The 16,816-nt window shown below is 53.1% G+C and overlaps 2 protein-coding genes across 2 annotated transcripts; both read left to right on the plus strand.

Moving 5' to 3' along the window:
* The first annotated feature begins 3,198 nt into the window (after nucleotides 1-3,198).
* On the plus strand, nucleotides 3,199-7,920 carry CDSN (corneodesmosin). Its single transcript, XM_040644638.1, has 3 exons — nucleotides 3,199-3,355; nucleotides 3,535-3,599; nucleotides 5,486-7,920. The coding sequence occupies exons 1-3, from the start codon at nucleotides 3,199-3,201 to the stop codon at nucleotides 6,983-6,985; spliced, it is 1,722 nt and encodes a 573-aa protein (XP_040500572.1). The 3' UTR covers nucleotides 6,986-7,920.
* Nucleotides 7,921-10,691: 2,771 nt separating this feature from the next.
* Nucleotides 10,692-12,015, plus strand: CUNH6orf15 (chromosome unknown C6orf15 homolog). Its single transcript, XM_008692924.1, has 3 exons — nucleotides 10,692-10,761; nucleotides 10,971-11,714; nucleotides 11,781-12,015. The coding sequence occupies exons 1-3, from the start codon at nucleotides 10,692-10,694 to the stop codon at nucleotides 11,948-11,950; spliced, it is 984 nt and encodes a 327-aa protein (XP_008691146.1). The 3' UTR covers nucleotides 11,951-12,015.
* Nucleotides 12,016-16,816: the final 4,801 nt, after the last annotated feature.

The raw sequence follows: 16,816 nt of genomic DNA on the forward strand, positions 1-16,816 counted from the left end.
AACTTAAACTCAGTTTCCTCATCTGTGAAATGGGGGAGAAAAAACCCTTACCCTGTGGGGCTGTTGTGAGGCCTAAGCACCAGAGCACGTGGGGCGTACCCGGGACAGAATGTGGCCCGGGGTCGGCCATCAGGACACCGTGGCTCTCCACCCCACGCCTCCTCTCTGACCATGCTGTCTCCCCATTCAGAACCCTCCGTTCCCTGCATCTCCCGCACCGACCCGTCCTCCCTTCGCCTGCGCTACACATCACCTGGGAGGTCGGTGCAAGTCGCCTTTCTGTTCCTCCAGCCTGCTGTCCCTCTGCTGACACTTCCCAAGCCAGACGCTTGTTCGAAATACAGCTTCGGCACCACCAGGGCCCCGGGTCTGGGCTGCCTTGCTCGCTGTCCTTCTCATCATTCCCCGAAGCCCAGGGCCCGTCCTGACGCCTCTTTTCTCCACGCTGGGCCTCTCTCTAGGCTGTCTGTTCCAGCTGGACTTCAGCTCCTCAAGGACAAGGACAATTCATCTTCCTCTTGGTCGCAACTTCCAAAACCCGGGGCGGGCCGAGCATGCTGCACCAGCCGCAGCCAGGGCAGCGCGGGGCGGCCGGAAGCGGACACGACCTGCCTTCTCCTAAGTGTGGGCCCGGACTCCCGATCTCTTGCCCTTGGAAGGCACGTGCTTGAAGTTTGATTTTCTCTGGTGTGTGGCCTGGGGCCACCCCTGCTCTCTCACCCGGTCCACGAGCTGGGCAGGGCACCTGCCGCTGGGGAACACAGCAGACCCACCTGCACCTCCGTGGCCATTGTCTAATTGGTGACTGTCCCACAAGATGGCGCTGGCCTGGCAGGCACCCAGCCAGTGTCCCTTCCCTGCCCGCCTCAGCCCCATGAGCTTCAGAGAAGGGTGAATGATGAGTCCAAGGGACATAGGCTAGTAAAACATAGCAGAGCAGAGAGGATCCCAGTAAGAAACGGGAGAGCGGAGAGGAGCTGGGAGGGCGCACATGTGGGCAGCCGTGTGCGGTGGCATCGGCTGGAAAGAGGTGGACAGAGCGGACGGGAGGACTGTGGCTGTGCAGCAGGTTGTGTGGGCGGCTGGAGATCTGGAGAGAGGCCGAGAGACATTGTCCTCCTCCAGCGCTGGCTGTCCTGGCCAAGGCCTGACAGCATCTGGGAGGAATGAGAGGAAGAAAACAGGACAGACGTTGCCACCTCTGTTTGTGCTGGAAGAGAGTATCCCACAGGCTTTGCAGTTCCTCCCCTTCTCCCCACCCACAAGGCTCCTTGGGCCTCTTCTTTTGGGCACTCGCCTCCTTGCTCCCAGCCCACCCGCCTTCCCTCCTCCTCCTGGAGACCAGCGGGACTCTGTGGGAGGGAGCAGGTGTGGCCAGATGGGCGCTGGGAACTGATGTCATTTTCAGTAGCACCCCCGGAGCCTCTAGGTCTCCTCTAGGTCCGCTGGCCTGGAGACTCTGAAGAGAGAGCCTGGGGCTGTGAAGTGAGCCCACCCTACTTGCTGTCTCCCAGGGGAGGCCTCAGACTGGAGGCTTCATCTGCTAAGTGCCTGTGCCCGGAGGGCTACAATTTTGTCCCACTGAGTCTTTCTGCTATTTCCCATTTGATCCTCACAACTCCCCTGAGAGGTAGGCGTGATTTAAATATCTCCATTTCACAGAGGAGGACACTGAAGTTCAGAAAAGTTTGCAGACTTGCCTGAAGCTAGGAAGTTAGCTGGGACTGGGGCTCAGGTCATCCTGAATCTAAAGCCAGTGTTTTTTTATTTTTTATTTTTATTTTTTTTAAAGACTTTATGTATTTATCTGACAGAGAGAGAGAGACAGCCAGCGAGAGAGGGAAGCAGGGGGAGTGGGAGAGGAAGAAGCAGGCTCCCAGCAACGGAGCCTGATGTGGGGCTCGATCCCAGAACGCCGGGATCACGCCCTGAGCGGAAGGCAGACGCTTAACGACGGAGCCACCCAGGCGCCCCTAAAGCCACTGCATCAACCCTCTTCGGGGGACACTGTCCCATTACCCCCTCTTGCCAGAGCTCCCCGCACCTCCTCCTTCCCAATCCCAATGTGAGTGCTGGCAAAGTCCTGGGCTAGACGGGGTGGTAGCCACCAGCTGCACATGGTTATTTACATTTAAATTAAAATTAAGGAAAATTAAACATTCAGGTCCTCAGGTTGGACATGCAGCCCCATTTCATGTGCTTAATAGCCACGTGTGGCCAGTGGCTCCCTTACTTGCCAGCACAGATACAGAACATTCCTGTCATCCAAGAAAGTCCCATGGGCAGCCCTGGGCTGGAGGGAAAGTCAGGACGGGAGAGAGCATGGGACAGGGCAGCCAAGTATGGGACAGAGGCTGCCTTTGTGGGGAAGTATGGAGATGAGAGTCTGGATGAAGGGAGCAGGGTGGGGGAGGAGGAGAGGCAGCTTGACCCGACTCCCAGGCCTCTCCCTCCGATACTGATACTCTGGGCAATACGAGTGAGCAACTAATTGGCTGGGGTGGGGCCAGGACCAAAGCAGGAAGGAGGGGAATGGGACGGAGGAGGGTCTGCCTCCCTCTGGGCTGATGTCAGGGCTCTGATCTGCCAGTCCTGCCTTTTATCCTTCGGGGGGCCCTGAAGTCCGCCTGGCCCCGCTTTACCCCACTCAGACAGGAGCTGGCTGTTTCCTGTCCCCTCATCCAGGCCGGGGAGCCAGCTAATGGGCTGCAGGGCCACCACCTTCCCAATTAGCCTCATTAGCCCGTGGCTCACCCACCGGAGTCAGGGTCACCAGCGGAGGCGGAGGTCCTGTGAATGGCCTGTGAGTAACCTCAGCCCCAGCTATGACAGGGGTTCCCAGCCCAGGCCTCTCCCCAGGCTGAGGCCCTGGCGCCCAGCACCCCTCGGACTATGCCAGGAGCCCCCAGAAGGGAGAGGTCAGGGAGCTGGTATTTGAAGTGCAGATTACTAGCCGGTAAGAGGGAAAAGGCTCATTTAGTGATGAAACCCGTAGTAGGTGTGTGGCCGGCGCGAACCGGACAGTGACAACAGGGGGCTCAGGGGGTGCAGTGCAGATCCTTTGATGTGCAGGAGAAAAGTGGAGGCTGAGTGATGGATCCCAAGGAAAGGGGCAGGTCTAGCGGCTGTGGATGAGAAGCCGAGGGGGCGGGGGGGTGCGGGCAGAACAGGTACCTTGCTGTGGACGGGAAAGTCGAAATGTCCATGTCTGTGCACGGAAGGAAGATGCGGGTGGGACAGGCCAACACCAGGGGAGGCAGGGCCGTGGAGAAGCCCGTGACTGGGTCCTGTGGTGAGAGCGGCTGCCTGAGTGGGCAGAGGGCCTGGTTCCAGGTTGAGCAACGAAGAGCCACGGGTAGGCCAGTCAGGTGGCAGGAAGGCTGGAATTGTGAGGGGCCCCGTGGCCCGGGTTCCCCACACCGAAGCCGCCTCTGCCGCTGAGTAGGCAGATGCCCCGTGATTGCCTCAGCTCCTCCCGGCCACACCAACTTGCCCCGGGCACCTGCCCCTCCACCTCCCCACCCCTCCCCACAGTGACTCCTGCCCAGAGAATGTCCAGCCCTGGCATAAAGGCCCTGGGTGTCCACGAGCCGCTGTCAGTCAGAAGGCTGCACAGTCCAGGATGGGCTCCTCGCGGGCACCCCAGGCGGGGCGTGCGGGAGGGCGAGGAATGATGGCACTGCTGCTGGTCGCTCTCCTCCTGCCAGGTAGGAGGCTGGGGGCCGGGAGCGAGGAAAGCGGGAGGGGTGGGGAGGAAGGATGCAGATACCAGGTCAGAGACGGCTGGAGGGATCCGGGGCGCGCCGGGAGGTGGGAGAAGCCAGGAGAGGACCCCGCAGGGGAAGGGCAGGGGCTCCGGAGTCTGAGGCCTGCTCCTCGTGTCACTCCAGGCAAGTCACTCGAACTTCCTGAGCCACGGTTTCCGAAGCTCTAAAACCAGGTTGATGATAACACCTACCTCTAGTCTCTCCGAGTCTCAAATTAAATAATGTATGTGACAAGTCCTTTGGAAATTCTAGAGGGTTATATAAATGTTGGTTGTTGTTACTGCTATTATCGAATCTTAGAGCAGTAGAAGACGAAGGCCGGATATTTAACAGGAATGATTGTTACCGGCCACAGAGCGCTTTTTCTGGGCCAGACACTATTCTACGCTTTACTTTAGAAGAACCGCAGGAGAGATTCGCTGCTCCCACTCAACCGGGGACCACGTGGAGGCTTGACCGGTGAAGAAACTGGCTCAAGGTCACAACTTAGAAAGCAGTAAAGTGGGGATCCAAACCGGGGCTGTGGTGTGGGCCAGCAGGTGTTTGCGGAGATCCTGCCCACGGCCCCAGGGGTAGAGAGGAGGCTGTGTGGCTTGGGGGAGCAGAGTAAGAGTGCCGCTAGGTGAGTGCCGCTAGGTGAGGGGGGCTGTGGGCACAGTTGGGGTTGGGAAGGAGGGGGCCACCTAGGGCTTCTCTTTGAGGAGAGAATGGGGACATCACAGACTGAGGAGAAAGTGCTTGTTGGTAGACAGATTCGGCCTCTCTGAATGTGTGAACTAATGCTCAGAGAGGTTTGGTGACTTGCTGGCATGAAGCTCTGTGCACACTGCTTGGGACCTGAAGGCGGTGAGGTGGGGAGTGGAGGAAAAATGGGGGTAAGACGAACCTGGGGTTAGAAGCAAGGGCTTGGTTAAGGAAAGAAGTGGTTCCAGGTCTGCCAGGGATGGAAAGGCTGGAGCCTGGGGGTGGGCAGGCCTGGCTGATGGCTGGGCCGGGAGAGAGGAAACTGATAATGGTGGCGAGCCTCGGAGGAGGGTTTCATCCTCGAGGCCCTGGTCTGGGCCAGGACAGCAGGGCAGGCTCAGGGTGCGGTGTCCTGTCACGTGGTTCAGCAGGTTCTGAAGCAACAAGGGTGCCCCCACATCCTGTCCCCCACCCAGCTTTCCCGGCATGGGCAGCACTGAGATGGGAACGGAACTCCCACCCTCTACCCAAGCCTGGACTCTCCCAGGAGGCTGGTGACAGAATCTTAGTCCTCAAGGACCTTCGCCCTTACCTCAGTCCCTCTGCCAGCGGCTTCCTCTTTTCTGAGTCTCTTTTGCTACTTTTTCTTTCCTTCCTGGCCAGTTATTGTTTTGTTTTGTCTTGTCTCCTCCTTCCATCTGGTCCCTCCTTCTCACCTGGGATTTTCCCCGTCAGGATGTATGCCCCATCTGGAGGAGTCTCAGTCCCCCCCCCATGCTCTGTCTCTTCGGGGTCCTTCCTTTTGGACCATGAGCTCCTGCTACTCCTCCGTCCCCTCTTCTCTTAACACCCCCTCCTTTGGAGTCTCATCTTCTCTGTCCTTGCCCCTCCCAGAACGCTGAAACTGCTGTTCTTCTGCCACCTCAGTTTCCTTTACGGACAACAACCGGTTCTCCCTTCCCTCTCCACCCCAGACTCTCCCTGGGCCCCTCGCAGGAGAAAGCAGAAGCAGATGACTGAGATGGGCTTGGAAGCTGAGGGAGGAAGCCAAGTCACTCTGGCCCTTACTAACCACGCCTTCTTCCCCAGGGGCCTTGGCTAAGAGCATTGGGACCTTCTCAGACCCCTGCAAGGACGCACGTATCACCTCTCCCAACGACCCCTGTCTCATTGGGAAGAGTGGTTCCAGTAGCTTCAGTGGCCACAGTGGCTCCAGTGGTTCCAGCAGCTCCAGTTCCAGTGGCTCCAGTGGTTCCAGCAGCTCCATTTCCAGTTCCAGTGGCTCCAGTGGTGGCTCTAGTGGTGGCTCCAGTGGCTCCAGTGTCGCCCAGGGTGGTTCTTCAGGATCTTCGTTATTTAAGCCAGGAACAGGGTATTCCCAGATCAGCTACTCCTCTGGATCCAGCTCCTCCCAGTCGGGAAGCAGCAGTTCCCAACCAGGATCTGGCTCAGCTCTACCAGTCAGTGGTCTTTCTTCCCACTTGAGCTCTTCCCAGTCTAGAGAAGGCTCAAGCTCATCTGTTTCCCAAGGCTCTTGGATATCCAGCAGCGATGGCCAAGGGGTCAACTCTAACTTACACCCCTGTAGTTCAGATGTCTCTGACTCTCCCTGCAGTGGGGGGCCTATTGTCTCCCACTCTGGCCCCTACATCTCCAGCTCCCACTCTGTGTCAGGAGGTCAAAGGCCAGTGGTGGTGGTGGTGGAGCAGCATGGCTCTGGTGGCCCTGGAGGGGTTCAGGGTGCCCCCTGTAGCAGTGGTGGCCTTCCAGGCAAGCCCTGCCCCCCCATTACTTCTGTAGACAAGTCCTATGGCAGCTATGAAGTGGTGGGTGGCTCTTCTGACAGCTATCTGGTCCCAGGCATGACTTACAGTGGGGGCAAAATCTACCCTGTGGGATACTTCACCAAAGAGAACCCTGTCAAAGGCTCTCCAGGTGTCCCTTCCTTTGCAGCTGGGCCTCCCATCTCCGAGGGCAAATACTTCTCCAGCAATCCCATCATCCCCAGCCACAGTTCTTCTAGTTCCAACATCTACCAGTCAGGGGCTTCCTCAGCCATTGTGTTTCAGCCAGTGGGCTCTGGTGGGGTCCAGCCCTGTGGAGTTGGCTCTAAGGGGCCCTGTTCCCTCTCTAGTTCTGGAGCCCACAGCAGTTCTAGTGTTTCCAGTAGTTCATCCTTCCATCCTTGCGGTGGTGTTTCACAGGGACCCTGTTCCCCACCAGGCACTGGCTCCTTCAGTGGCACCTCCAGCTCCCAATCCAGTGGCAAAATCATCCTTCAGCCCTGTGGCAGCAAGTCCAGCTCTTCTGGTCACCCCTGCATTTCTGTCTCCTCCTCAACATTGAGTGGGGGTCCCGATGGCTCTCCCCAACCTGATCCTTCAGCTGGTGCCAAGCCCTGTGGCTCCAGCAGCTCTGGAAAGCTCCCCTGCCGCTCCATCCGGGACATCCTGGCCCAAGTAAAGCCTCTGGGGCCCCAGCTAGCTGACCCGGAAGTTTTCCAACCCGAGGGAGAGTTACTTGACCGTCCATAAGTTAGCTTTTGCATACGTGCATGTGGGGGCATACACATGTATATATATACACACACACACCATCTCTCAGTTGGGAGAAGTCCAGAGGCCCAGGCATGGGGTTAGCTCAGTTTCCCTCTTCCTTCCCAAGAGAGCTGCTCTATTTTCTCCATTGCTCCAATATGGCAGACTCCCCTTATCACCTCTTTTTCCTTCATCTCCCCAAATTGTAGACTCTAAATTCCTTTCCTCATTCTCGCCTACTGCTTAGATGCCCCTTGCACTGCAGTGCCCTCCCTGCCAGATAACCATTCCCTAAAATTTCCTCTGTCATTTCTTTGAGATGGTACAATCTGTTATCTAACCCTACCTATTCAGATTCTTGACTGGGAAACCCCTGAAATGTCCCATAGTAATTCTGGTTCCTGGACAATCATCCCCCTTTTCCCTATTTGCCAAATAAAGCATAGTCCAAACGGGTGCCTGAAAGCAATGACCACTTTTCATTGACCTCTCTTTGCTGTCTGGTCAACCAACATTACACCCCATGGGGTTCTCACACTCCCAATTCCACTTCCACTCAGCTATAGAGTTCACTACAACTTCTGTGAGTTCCCAACACTCCTTTTTGCCTCTCAAGGTCTCCGTCTCAGTCTCCCTTCCTGGCTGCCACTTTCCTCAATCCTCAGATGCTTCCCTGAGTGAGGGAGACACCAGGGTACCCTCAGACACTGGAGTAGGTTCCCTGCTCTCTCTCGATCCTGGACAGATGGTTCAATAAACTGTGTGAACAGACTTTTGCCATCTTCGTGTGCTGGGTCTCCTCTGAGGACCTGCATGGTGCTCTCCTATACCTCTAGATCCCCTTGTCCCCCATTTTCACTCATAAGTTGGAACAGTATTTCTCTTATGCTTTATAGCTCCTCCCACAAAGGAGGAAAACAATAAATATTTGTTGAACTGAAAGCAGAGATTGGTCTCCAAGATTCTTTCTCCCATTTCTTTCCTCCCTCACTGCTCCAGGAAATCCATTCTCTCTTCACTTCTCATTCACCTGGGGTCTTCCCCTCTCTGTGTATGGGGCTCTGATTATTCCCTTCCCCACCCCATGCAGGCTCCTTCTTCTCTACCATTAGTTTGCCTCATTTACTAGATGCCATCCTCTCTAGGAATCTGAACATTGATTTCCTGGGTTTCTGAGACACTTGGAACCTTGGGAAGGCTGGAATACAACAACCAGATCAGTTTCCTGGTGACTGAGTAGGAGCCCAGGTGGGTGTTGTTCTGGGAACTAGGGGTGGAGAGAGTAAAAGAGAGGATGGGAACATGACAGGGAGCCCTGCCAAGCATAGTGACTCACTGGCCTACATAAAAATGCCCCAGCCCATGGCAGAACAGAGCCAAGTGTCCTCTCCACCTCCACACTCTAGATGCCTCTGCTGCAGTTCTAGAGAGAGATCTACGGGAGATGAAAGGGCAGAGCACTATAGTGGAGAAGGGGAGTTGCTTCCATGGGAGAAGAGAGAGAAAGCAGAGTGTGGGGAGGGCCAGACAACTGTGTTCTGGAGACTGAGCCTGAGGCCAAGGAAGTTCTCATAGCCCAAGAAGCAGAGAGTGGGCTATGCTTATCCCTTTAGGAAGGGCCTCACCCCAAAGCACAGGCCACCTCTCAGAACCTCTGCTTGGCTACAAATGAATTTATCCTTACCCTACGATCTAATCCATTCCCCCCATTGGACGGTGTTACCTGGTCCCAAATTTAGGGCTATTATTGATCAGAAATGACCTGGCAGCTGAGCCAACCTGCAGGGTTAACTGAAGACAGAGAAGGGCTGCAGAATAGTCCTGTTTTTCTCATCACTGGTGAGTCACACTTGGCCCGGCATCTAGCCCTGGACTGCAGCCAATGACAGGCATCGAGGTCCTTAGAGGTTCCATGCACCGCAACGGCAGGAGGGATATAGACTCTGATGCGGAAATTCTTCTAGGCTCTGGTGTGGTCAAGGTCAAAAGCTTTTGAAAATTTGGTGGATGTCACTCAGAAAGGACACGCCCTCCACTGGCCAGGTTCAAAGAGGAGCTCCCTGCCCGTCCAGCACGTAGCAATCAGGGGCCAAGGATACGGATGGAGAAGGCAAATCTAAGAACTTAGTTTAGGCTGCATGTAATCAGGGATGCCGAGTCTGGGTATCTCCTGGAAGCAACAGAAAAAACAAAGGCCTTTAAACACTTTTTATTGTAAACAATTTCAAACATATTTAAGAGTAGACAAAAGAATTAATGCATCCCTGTGATCCCACAACTCAGCTTCAAAAATTATCAATTCATGGCCATTTGACGACAGCATTTAAACACCCTGCTCTACTGTTAGCTGGGAACATCTACTCCTTCTCAGTATTTCTTATATTCTGTGGACCCATTTGACCATCTGTGGTAGACTGAATGCTGTCCTCCCCAGCACCTCCAAAGATGTCCACGTCATCCCTGGAACCTGTGAATATGTTAGGTTACATAGCAAAGGGAAATTGAGGTTGCAGATGGAATTAAGCTTGTTAGCTGACCTTAAAGTAGAGAGATTACCCTGAATTATTTCGGTAGGTCCATGTGTAATCATAAGGGTCTTTAAATATGGAAGGGGGGGGAGAAAAGGTCAGAGTGATATTATGTAAGAAGATCCTCGGTTTCTGGCTTTGAGCATGGAGGAAGGGGACTATGAGCCAAGGAAGGCAGGTGGCCTCTAAAAGCTGGAAAACGTGAGGAAATGGACTCTCCCCTAGAGCCTCCAGAAAGAGACACAACTCTGGTGACTCCTTGATTTCAACCCAGTGAGAACAATGTCAGACTTCTGATCTTCAAAATTGGAAGATAATAAACTTGTACTGTTGTAAGGTACTAAGTCTGTGACCGTTACAGCAGTAGTAGGAAATTAATACACCAGCTTCTCTTAAGGATGGGAACCAGGTCTATTTCCTTACATACAAGGTCTCATCTAGGAGCAGCCTCTCCAATGGGAGGGCACTTCTGTACCCCAGAACTCTTATAGGTTGCAGTCAAGGTAAAGGAGCTATGGGGATGCATGAGAAAGGGGTGCTGGAAGAGAATGATGTGGATCCCAAAGAGAAAGTGAAGAGAAGGGAGTGTTTCTATTGCTAAGAAGGCGACGAAGAGGGGCGCCTGGTTGGCACAGTGGTTAAGTGTCTGCCTTCAGCTCAGGGCGTAATCCCAGCGTTACGGGATCGAGCCCCACATCAGGCTCCTCTGCTATGAGCCTGCTTCTTCCTCTCCCACTCCCCCTGCTTGTATTCCCTCTCTCGCTGGCTGTCTCTATCTCTGTCAAATAAATAAATAAAATCTTTAAAAAAAAGAAAAAAGAAAAAAGAAGGCGACAAAGAGATTGGGACCCCAAGGGCGAAGGTCCTCCTGTGCTTGGTGTAGGGAGCCTAGGGCAGGGCAGTACTGGCAATCAGTGACAAGCTGTGAACCAGGACACCTGGGCCAGGAAGGGGTGGGGAACCTTAGGAAAGGAATGAGAGGTGGAAACACCCAGCTTCCCTGGGACATTCAAGTTGCACCTGTTGCCACAGACTGAATTAGGAATGAGAGTGGAATGTACAGACTTATTATCTGCACAACCACTGGCTCAGCTTGTTCCTGCTGTCCCTCACCCCACCAAGAGGATAAAGGGCTGGCTGTCTCGGGGCAGAGAGAGATGTTAGAGCTGAGCAAGATGCAGGGCTTCACGGTAGGGAGCAGGGTTCCTCTCGGCCTGCTTCTTCTGATCTGTCTTCATCTCCCAGGTATGGAGGTTGTGCCCAACCCTTGCACAGGTGGAGACTGGGGGCCCCAGGGGAACTGGAATTGAGGGAACGGGCACAGGCAGGAGGGTCCCTTCGGTCCCTGGGGAATACGAAGGAACTTGGAGCAAAGAGAATCAGGGAATCAGGGAAGGCGGGCATGAGAACCAAATATCCAGTCCATTTGCTGCCTCCTCTTTCCTTTTCCTCAGGCTTCTTTGCTCGAAGCATTGGTGCAGTGGAAGAGAAAGTTCTCCAACACTTGGGAACCAACTTGCCTCTGCTTGAACAACCTTCCTTGCCCAGCCACTCCAACTCTGAACTTCCTCAGCCCAAACCAGACCCTGGGCCAAATGATTTAACAAGGGTTCCTTTGAAGCCCAATGCTTCTCCATCAGATGGCATCCAACCTGCAGGTGGTTCTGGGGTTCAGAGCTGGCCCGCAATGGAGGGGCTGCCCTCCACGGATTTCTGGCCCTCTGAAGATCCTTGGCAGACGGTGGCTGCTGCCATTGAGGACCACGGGGGTGAAGCGTTGCCTGAAAAACAGTCTTCCCTTTCTGGTGCTCTCCCTCGGGGCAGCAGTCCTTTGCCCGCAGGGCCATCTGCACGCTCCACGCGCCCAGTACCTGAGTCTTCACTCCTCTACCAGGACTCCAAGTCTAGGCGGTCGCTTCATTCTAATGTTCTGGGAGCCCAGAGAGAAATCCTTGTCCAACATCCACCCTCTCTTACTAACAGGATTCGACAGCCACTTCTGCCTGGGCACCCCTGGGGAACCCTGAATCCAGGAATGTCCTGGGGAGGTGGAGGTCCTGGAACTGGATGGGGAACAAGGCCCATGCCACACCCTTTGGGAAACTGGGGTATCAATAATCAAAACCCAAGTATTAGCTGGGGAGATATTAACCGGTATCCAGGAGGAAGCTGGGGGAATATTAACCGGTATCCAGGAGGCAGCTGGGGAGATATTAACCGGTATCCAGGAGGCAGCTGGGGGGATATTAACCGGTATCCAGGAGGAAGCTGGGGGAATATTAACCGGTATCCAGGAGGCAGCTGGGGGGATATTCATCTACACCCAGGTATTAATAATCAATTTCCTCCCAGAGTTCTCCATCCTACTGGCTCTTCTTGGAACATCCCAGCTGGCTTCCCCAATCCTTCAAACCCTGGGTCACAGTGGGGTTAGGAGAATGACAGAGGGGAAAACCCTAAGTTGGAAATCCAAAGAATGGAGTGTGAGCTGAATGAAGATTCAATGAGTGTGTTTTCTGGCATTCTCTCTGCTTTCCACTGCCTCTCCTGCTCCTCCCATGCTGATCTCCAATAAAACACAAGCAATTATTAAATTTGCTCCTTTGCCATGTCTTTGTTTCTCCGCGCAAAGTGAAGTGAGTTTTGTCCACCCCCATTTTCTAGCCACCCACGTGTCTCTCTAGGGTCTTTGGATGCTCTCTTCTGTCCCCTACCCTTTGCAAAAGATCAAAGTCCAGGTGTTTGAGGGTAGAGCTTCTCCTAGCCAAGTGGGAGAGCTGGTTCCAGAATTGTCCTGAAATCTGAAGGGGCGGGAGGGTTAGCAGGACCAGTTGAGATGGCACCTGTGGCAGAAGGGAAGGATGAGATCCAAGAAGTTAGTTCCAGGGCCAAGTGGGAAATGAATACCCTTTGATTCACAAAGAAACAGAGTCAGACAAAGTCATTTTGTTTCTGCTTATCTTTTCTTCCCCGAAATGCAAGCTTCTGGGAAACAGAGGATGCATTGATCTCCTCCCTGACACGCATCACTTGGCACATTGTGCCCTAGAGAACCAAGACTTTGAACATTTTCTGAATGAATAGTGGACCTCAATGAAGGAAGGAATAAAAGGGAGAAAGAAAAAGGAAAGAAAAACCTTGGAGTCAACAATCCTACCTGCAGCTGTGTTTGCCACTTTATTCCCAAGTGATGGCACAGTCTCCTCTTTTGGTCACATAGTTGTCTCTCTGCCTCCCTTTGGTTTCCCCGCACAAAGCTGGAGCGAAGTGCGGAGGGTCATCGTAAGAAGTGCAGATGGAAGTTAGCAGGAGCCAGCTGGGGGTGACGGGGTGTCCAGAAGGGCACACTCCTGGTGGCCATGCGCGTATTCACCAGAGTGATTCAGGTGTGTGTACCCTCTGATAGCGTGGGAATCACCCCAAGTCCCAGGAATCGGTTAGGTTATGGGGAGGAAGTAGGAGAAGAATAAACATCAGAATTGGAGGGATGGGGAACTGCCTGCCCGGGAGGTGGGTGTTCTCAGAGAAACTTCTCCCGTCCCAGTGTCTGCCACGCCAAAAATCCCTTCTTCGGACACCTTCCCAACACCAATCACGCTCCTTTCTGTATCACCTCAGCCTTGCTCCCCTAATTCTTTCCCACCATGGACTCTTGGTTTCTCCTTGTTCTTGGGCAGGTGGTTCTGTTTTTAGCACCTGTCTCTCCCACAAGCCAAGTTCGTTCTCTCAGGCTTGGGGTCTCAGTTCTCTCCGTCTCTCTTTCTGGTTGAAGACTTGCACGTCTAACTTCCAAGACAGCACCCTCCTCTTTTTTGTTCCCCACACTCCCTAGAGTGTAAGCACCGTGTGTCTATTTTGTTCACTGCTGCACCCCCCAGCAGCAGGTCAGGATGAGGGCTGGATCAAGGAACCCTCTCTGACTCCCTCTTCTCTTTCTTCTACCTTATTCCTGAGCCACGTGGCTGCAACCAAGTCTAATCTGTACTCCTTTCTGGCCTTCCCAGAGCCTCACTGACATTTCCTTTCAAACCCCACACAGCCCTTCCCAGCTCATAAAATGCTCTGAATACGCCATCGTTTTACCCTCATTACTATCTGTGAGGAAGGTATTATAAGATGAAGAAACTGAGGCCCAGAGCGCTTAAGTAATTTACGCAAGGTTACATAGCTAGCAAGGGACAGAGTCAGTGATTCAAACCGAATTCTTCTCATTATCTGTGCGGGGAGTGTTCAAGTACAACACGCGATTAACAAAACCCCACCTAACTTTCAGTGAGTACCTACTATGTGTCAGACTCTGGATAAGGTGCTCTCGCACACACCCTTCCAGCTAATCCCTACAATTCCGTCAGATAGGCACTGCCGGACCCACTGTACAGGTGGAGATACTGAGGCCCAGAGAGGGAAGTGAGCCGAGGCTCGCACAGAGGTAACACTGAGCCAAGGGGGTGAAGTCCATCAGGCACTTGCTGCGGATAGAGGGTCCTGGGTACCTGTGGCCAGCCCCACCAGTGCGGTCCTCGCCTAATGGCCAGTTGTTGCTAAAAAACAAAAACAAAACCAAAACCCCCCAAACAACACAAACAAACAAAAACAACTAAGCAGGGTTAGGTCAGTAATCGGCGACATGATAAAGGTCCCAAGGTTTGCGGTGGCAGCTGCCGCTGTCCCGGTTTTTCTGTGTCTCTCAGTGGTTCGTTGGTGGAAGTGGTGGTTGGAGCAGCAAGAGTCATTTCTCTGCTCCTAGGAGGGAAGGCGTCAGGGAGGGCAGGAAGCGCCCTCGTCGAGAAATCCAAAGGCCGGGTTTCCTTCCGTGTGTCCGCGTGGCCTTCTCTGCTGTGCCAGCCTGAGCTGGTCACCTTCCTCTGTGGACCTGAGTTTTCTCATCTGTAAAATGCGATGAAAGCGGATATCCTGTCTGTCTCCCAGTTTAATTAAGATCACGACAAAGCGCATTAGAGGCTGAAAAACCCCAAGCACTGCAAGGGACCGATGACGACGCAGTCCAGGGGCGCCCCAAGGCCATCAGGTGGGGCCACACGGAAGGATGGTTCTCAACCCCCAGCAGGGGCTGCTCTGGCCGTAGCTGACTTCACGGTTGACTGTTGAGGCTGGCGTGATGCTCCCCAGTGGGAATTCCACTCGAGAATTTTTCCAAGATCCAGAAAGGGGAGTTGGCTTCTCACTAAGTATTTCGTTCCCCAAACTGTGTTCGGTCAGATGTCCTTTACTTGCACACATACTTTTGGGCGGGAATAGGAATAGCATCTTTTTCTGTGTATTTGCCACAGACGAAATGTGTTACAGGGTTATTTCCATTCCAACAATTCTAGGACGTACTTAGATAAACAAGTAAATAAAAAAATAAGTTTTTATTATTTCCATCTTCCAGGCAAAGAGCACGAGGCTCAGCAAGGGTAGGTAATTTGCCCACGGTCACACAGCCAGCAGGCAGTAGAGCTTGGTTTGGGTACCATTTGGAAACTGCAAACGTGGGTGGGCAGACTGCGCAGAGCAGGTGAGATGCCCCACCCCCACAGCTTCACGGCCACCTTCAGTCCTTTCTCCATCTTTTCATGTCACCTGAAGACCAGCAGTCAGGTTTTGGTTTTCTTTCTCTCTGTAGCCCAAATGCTTGCCTCTCGTGTTCCTCTTACTCAGTTGGAAAGATGTCCCCTATTGCTTTTTCCCTACCTCTTTCTAGGCCAGCATTTCCCTTTTGCTGTCGGGGAAACTGGTGAACACACCTTGGAGACGCCTTTACTAACCCCTATTGTCACATGTGAGAGTGAGCACAGGGCCGTTGGGAGTATTGGTCACACGCCAGCTTTCCACGTGCAGAGCATCCGGGTCGTGGAGGCTGGTACGGTCCAGGGAGGGGGTAGTGGGAGGCACTTCAGGCTGTGGAGGGGTGGCTGTGGCCGCGTAGGAACAGCCATCCTCAAACCCTCAGCAGCAATGGCTGCTCTCCGGGTTGTTCTAGGCCCTGCGTAGACAGAGATCAAGGGGGTGGATACGGTTCATCTCAGGGTGGTAGTTAAGCTGGGGCTACAGGTGGTGTTTGTTCTAAAGGAGTAGACTGGGCTCACGTGAAGTAAGTTTTGATCTCGGACGGCCCACCTAGGCAAGCCCCACCGTGGAAATGTGGGAGAAAAAAAATTGTGAAATAGCTTCCAGGCCATTTAGTCCTTCTTGGCCTCAGCACGGCAGTCATGACCGATGGAGCAGAAGCCGTTTTCTGTAGCATCTTTCCCGCTGCCCCTCTGTGTCCTTTCCTGTGCTCGCACTACTCCCTCGCTACCCAGGTTCCCCCATCAGTACTTGCCTCTGGCTGAGTGTACTGCCGTCCCACGTGCTGGCCGTTGCCCCTTTCCTTACCCCATCCCAACCTGCCTCTCCTTATACCCACGGCTCTGGGGCTCCCTGTTCACTGTGACGTCGTAATATGCTGAACGCAGAAGAGCTAACTCTGGTCGCGGTGAACGGGGGCAAAGGTGATGAGTTTAGGAAGATAAAACCAATCTACTATGTTAGTGGACCTTTAGCTGCCTGTCTCCCAGCCTTCAAACGCAAACTCTCCTCTCCCGGGACTGCCGTTGTCTAAGTGACTGTAAGGCACTTCTGTTTAAAGTTTGTTACCCTTATAAATTTACTAAACAATTAACATTGAAGCATTAAACAACATTCCTTTATTTACATACTACTTACACAAGAACTGTAAAAGAACTTATGGGTTTAACAAACCAAATTTATGCAAACATTAAATATTGGTTCACATTTAGACCAATCTATGCATTTAATGAAAATCACAAGTCTGATATGTAAAATGCTCTTCAACGTCTTAAACCCCCAAAGAAACAAATGCACAAGTTACAACAATTGTAAAAATGATCACTTCATTTTCACTAGAAACCAGAAAGCTAGTTCCATGGATTTAAACATACTTCTTCATTCTTCTTCTCTTTCCTCTTCCATTGTTGGGTTACCTTTCTAGGATGTCAGGATGTTTTATTTTTATACCATCCTGAGGTTTCAATAATCTTAGGATCTGCATTTTGGCCGCCTGAGCTTGGGCTGGAAGTGAGGCTGGCTGTACAGTTTACAATTCGGATCTGGGCTGCTCGTCACTCGCACGAGCTGCTATTCCTCCTGCAAACCCCCCGCACCGGGTACGGATTCCCCCAGCTGCGTAGGAAGCTTCCAAGTTTTCCGTGTTCTTGTCAGCACTTGGTATTACTTTATATAGCCAGGACTGTGGATGTGAAATTGTATCTCACTGAAGAATAAAACTTTAAAGGGC

The sequence above is a fragment of the Ursus maritimus genome, unplaced genomic scaffold (genome assembly GCF_017311325.1).
Source record: "Ursus maritimus isolate PB19 unplaced genomic scaffold, ASM1731132v1 scaffold_30, whole genome shotgun sequence".
Lineage (NCBI taxonomy): Eukaryota > Metazoa > Chordata > Mammalia > Carnivora > Ursidae > Ursus > Ursus maritimus.